This window comes from Episyrphus balteatus, chromosome 1 (genome assembly GCF_945859705.1).
Source record: "Episyrphus balteatus chromosome 1, idEpiBalt1.1, whole genome shotgun sequence".
NCBI classification, from domain to species: domain Eukaryota; kingdom Metazoa; phylum Arthropoda; class Insecta; order Diptera; family Syrphidae; genus Episyrphus; species Episyrphus balteatus.
Genome location: NC_079134.1, coordinates 2,998,211 through 3,002,458, shown reverse-complemented (window position 1 = coordinate 3,002,458; position 4,248 = coordinate 2,998,211). Strand labels below are relative to the sequence as shown.

Sequence of the window (4,248 nt, the reverse complement as noted above, 5' to 3'; positions counted from 1 at the left end):
ACCAATAAAAAATATTAGCCTATTTGCAAGCGTTTTAGACCTTTTTACAGCAACAAAATTAGATTCTTTTCTAGTAAAAGTGATTAGTGTGAAAAAAATTCTTCGAAAAATTAAACAATACCAAGAGTTAAATGGTAAAAACAAATTCTGTAGATAAAATTTCGAACAACCTTTATTTAAAAGAAAGTATTAGTTTATAGTCTTTTTATAAAAATATTTAAAAAATTATAAGAAACTTTTAAAATATAAATCAAGAGTGGAATGAAAAAAATTATGCCTTTTTGGCAAAAAATAAGCCTCAATGCCTTAGCTAATAAAATTATGCCTAAAAGGCATAATTATGCCTCAGTTGGAATCGCTGGATGTAAGGCCTAATCTGGAGATAATCATGGGTAATGGTAAGTAAAAACGTACCATAACAGTGAAACCTACATTCACATTAAACAACATGTAGAATAAGTTGCTGTTTAATTAAAAACTTTGTTATGAAAAAATTGTGCAAACATTTCCATCCTGCCTTAATCTAATTTCCTGCAAAACTATACCTACTTTAAAAGACAACAAACAAACTTATTAAACCATAACTCCATATAAATCATCATCTTCTTCACAACATTAAATCAACAGAAAAAGATGCTGGTATGGCAGAATTGAAATTGAAGCATCCAGTCAGAACTACAACACTAATTCCTCCTTAGATTTAAAACCAAGTGCGGATGCACAATTCGATTTGAAGCTGTCACTATTCGCGCAGCACTTCCAGACACAGAGTAGTCGGACTATAATAATAAGAGTGTTATGTTGGTTGGTGTGCTGCACGCAATCATCCCAATCATCATCATCATCTCAATTCTCAACAAACTTTCTTGTTTTCTGGTTAAATTATTTGTGTGGGGGCAGCAGCAATACAACACAACACAACACAACACAACACAACAAGACACTATGACTGGAAAAAATCTCTTTTTATCAATTACTTCCTGTTCAATTGCTCGCATGTGTCAACTTAATTAGAGCGCGCCGCCACCAACACGCTTCTTAATTGACAGAAAAGTGCTTGCTATGCTATGTTTTGTGGCGCGCTCTGGTGATGGGTTATCTTATCAACATCAACAATGTTTTTATGTGTTAATTTGTCATTAAATCACCCTTTTCAACCATATAGCAGCTTAAGCTACTAGCTAATAAGCTTAATTAATCTGCAAAAAGAACATAAATCCGCTCTGGTATCGCATAAAAAGAACAAAACTGTTATATTTAATTTTTTGTATTTTTTTGAAATATTTTTTTTTTATTAAATCAGAGAAATATCTTTTCGACTAAAACGACTTCTTTTACAACAATTTCAATCAGTTCACAATGACTTTGAATTAATTACCTATTCTAACTACGGGGTTTTTACTGTTAGAGAACTATTTACAATAAGAACTGTCTTAAAAGAAAGAGATAGCTTTTTTTTTAGTTCTGTTTGTTTTTTTTTTGTTTGTTCATACAAAAGCTGTTTGTTTACTTTTTTTTTTTGTTTGTTTATAATTAAATTGTCAACAAATAAATTAATTTAAGTTAAAATACTAAAAACTATGAAATTACGAACTATGTATTTACACAACAAGGAATATCTGGTGGTGGCAGAGTGCAGCGCCACTGGGAAATTTCTGTGGGTTGTTGGTGCGCAGCAGCAAATGTCATCACGGGATTCAAGTTTACAGTCTCAACTATTACGGGACACAACTGTTACTGGCTTATAGATAGGGCCCTGCGGTACCGTCGGTGAGACCGGCGCTGAGGGGCTAGTTTGGCCTAGATGCGTGGAGAGCTGCAGGGGCTGTAGGTGAGCGTTTTGCTGTTGTTGTTGTTGTTGCTGCTGTTGTCGCTGGTGGGCTGCAACTGCTGCAGCTGCGGCATGTTGTTGCAGAAGCTGTTGATATTGCAGGCGTTGGTAAAGTTCGGCAGAGGACGGAAGTGAGGGCGCAGGCGCGCCACTTTGGTGGGAGGGAGAAGATAGCAGTCGTTCCATATTCGCTGGGAATCCTGGATTTGAGCCCATTCCTTGGGGCATCCCCGCCCCAGCGAATGACATTGGCAACGAAAGGCCTGGAGACTTTGGTACAAAGGGATTATATCGACTGTACATACTGGCTAAAAGCGAAGGGGCTGATGCGGCTGCCGCCGCTGCTGCAGGATATAGAAACTGTCCAAATTGGGGGTATCCAAGTCCGGGGAACATGGGGCCGATGAGGGATCGTTTTAATGCAGCTAATCGGGATCTTGACGCTGCAGTGGTGCGTCGGCGCAACTTTCCGGTCGATCCTCCAATGAAAACGTCTTCTGCCGACGGGTCAAGCATCCAATAGTTACCCTTCCCTGGATCGTCATAGTGCCGGGGCACCTTTACAAAACACTTGTTCAAGCTGAGGTTGTGCCTGATGGAGTTCTGCCAGCCCTGTTTGTTATCCCGATAGTAAGGAAAGTTTGTCATAATGTACTCATAGATACCGTTAAGCGTTAGCCGTTTCTCTTGACTTTGTCTGATCGCCATCATGATCAAGGCGTTATAGCTGTATGGAGGCTTTTCGTTGCCTTTTTTATCGGTTGTGGAATCACTTGGTTTATCATCACCATCCTTTTCGTTATCACCTCCATCGTTCTGTTGACTACTAACACTTCCCTCACTTCCGTCCATTGGAGGTGGGGGCGACATACTCGTTACATCCAAATCGGATTCAATGTCCGATATATCCTGCTCTTCGGAGCCCAGTGGAGATCCTGGGCAATGTTCGGGAGTTGGTGTGTGTCGTTCAATTTCGCCGCGATTACTTTCGACAGTTTCGGGCAGAATCGAGTTGATCGAAAAGCTCGATTTAAGATGAGGCGTCCGGGCCATACTAAATATTGGGGTATGCGTAAGTTCGGTTTGCTGATGATGATGATGGTGAAATGAATGCGTTTGATGGTGAATAGGTGTACTTTGAATACCGTCGATTTTCACCATTGTCATGGGTCGTTGTCAATTAGAAAACTACTATTTTCTTTGTTCTCAACACTTTCTATTTTCTGTCACTGTTTAACCATTTATTTTGACACACTGTAATCCAATTGGAGATTTAACATAGATTACGATATAAATACTGGATTTATATCACATTTCGCGTGTTTCAAGGGGATGATGGTCGGTGGATCGAGAGAGTGAAAACGAACAAAAAAAAAAACTCACAAAGCGTTCGCGACCAATTCGTTCTGAGAAATTTCGTAGACTAAACTGGATTGAAGTGATGCCGGTCCGGGTATGGTGTATGATTATGACAGTTGGAATGGAGACTTTTTTCTAACCACTCCTTAGAATGCAGCCAATCAGAATTGTGGAAAGTCTCTCCACTCGTGGAGAGTTTTTTAAACTGGGCGTTACTTTTACTCTTTGCGCAAAAGCGGGTTTTTATATTTCTTCTTTCTTCTTCCACCCGATATTGTGTGACTCGGAGTGAGACTATACTACCTGGGGATAGGAAAGTAGGTATACCGCAATGTTTCTGTTTGTTGTTCTTGCGGGGCTGCTTCTAGTTCTACAACACTGTTCGGCAAGTTGTCAGCTCGCTCACTTTGGCGTACAAATGTTTTCCCAATGTTCTGATCTTTTGTGATGCGTGTGTACTGTAAATTATTGTCGAGAGTTTACAAACTGACTATACACTTCGACGACAGTATTTTAGGTATAACCAAACCAAGCAAGCAAGAAGACTGCGATGGCGGTGATGTGGTGGTGGTAGTTTTACAGTTTACAGTTTTTTGTTTTTGTTTTTATATAGAGAGTAGGGTGCTGCTTCACTGCTTGGGTTGAGCAATCGAATACAAGCTGAAAACACAGCTACTGTGTGTGGAAGTGGATACTTGTTTCTGGTGGTTGTTTGGTTGTTGTTGAGCCAACTTTATCGGGTATCCCTGCACTGCGGCAGTGGGTGGCTGTTTATCATGAACGTATCTAGAGTTTTTATACAAGGAAGGGGCCGAAAATGAATTTGTTTGTTTATTTTAAGAAAGTGACACGAGGCATAATAACAGTGTGACAGGTTTTGTACATAGGTATAACAGATTATTTTTCGGTCGTGGTACTATAAAACCACAGTGTCATAGGGCTGATTTGGTAAATGTAGTTAAGGTTTTTAATTTTTTTTTTAAGGTTTTGAATTTCTAAAAAACTGTTCTAACTGTTATAAATTGTCATAAATCGAAGCAGAACCCGGTTTTTTTTTG

The 4,248-nt window shown here is 39.2% G+C and overlaps 1 protein-coding gene across 1 annotated transcript; it reads right to left on the bottom strand.

Moving 5' to 3' along the window:
- Nucleotides 1-1,467: 1,467 nt before the first annotated feature.
- LOC129907057 (fork head domain transcription factor slp2) lies at nucleotides 1,468-3,721 on the bottom strand. Its single transcript, XM_055983098.1, has one exon. It carries the CDS (start codon nucleotides 2,996-2,998, stop codon nucleotides 1,712-1,714), a length of 1,287 nt encoding a protein of 428 aa, XP_055839073.1. The 5' UTR covers nucleotides 2,999-3,721; the 3' UTR covers nucleotides 1,468-1,711.
- Between the last annotated feature and the right edge of the window lie 527 nt (nucleotides 3,722-4,248).

Coding starts and splice junctions, on each gene's coding strand:
- LOC129907057 (XM_055983098.1), bottom strand. CDS start 2,998: ATGACAATGGTGAAAATCGACGGTATTCAAAGTACACCTATTCACCAT.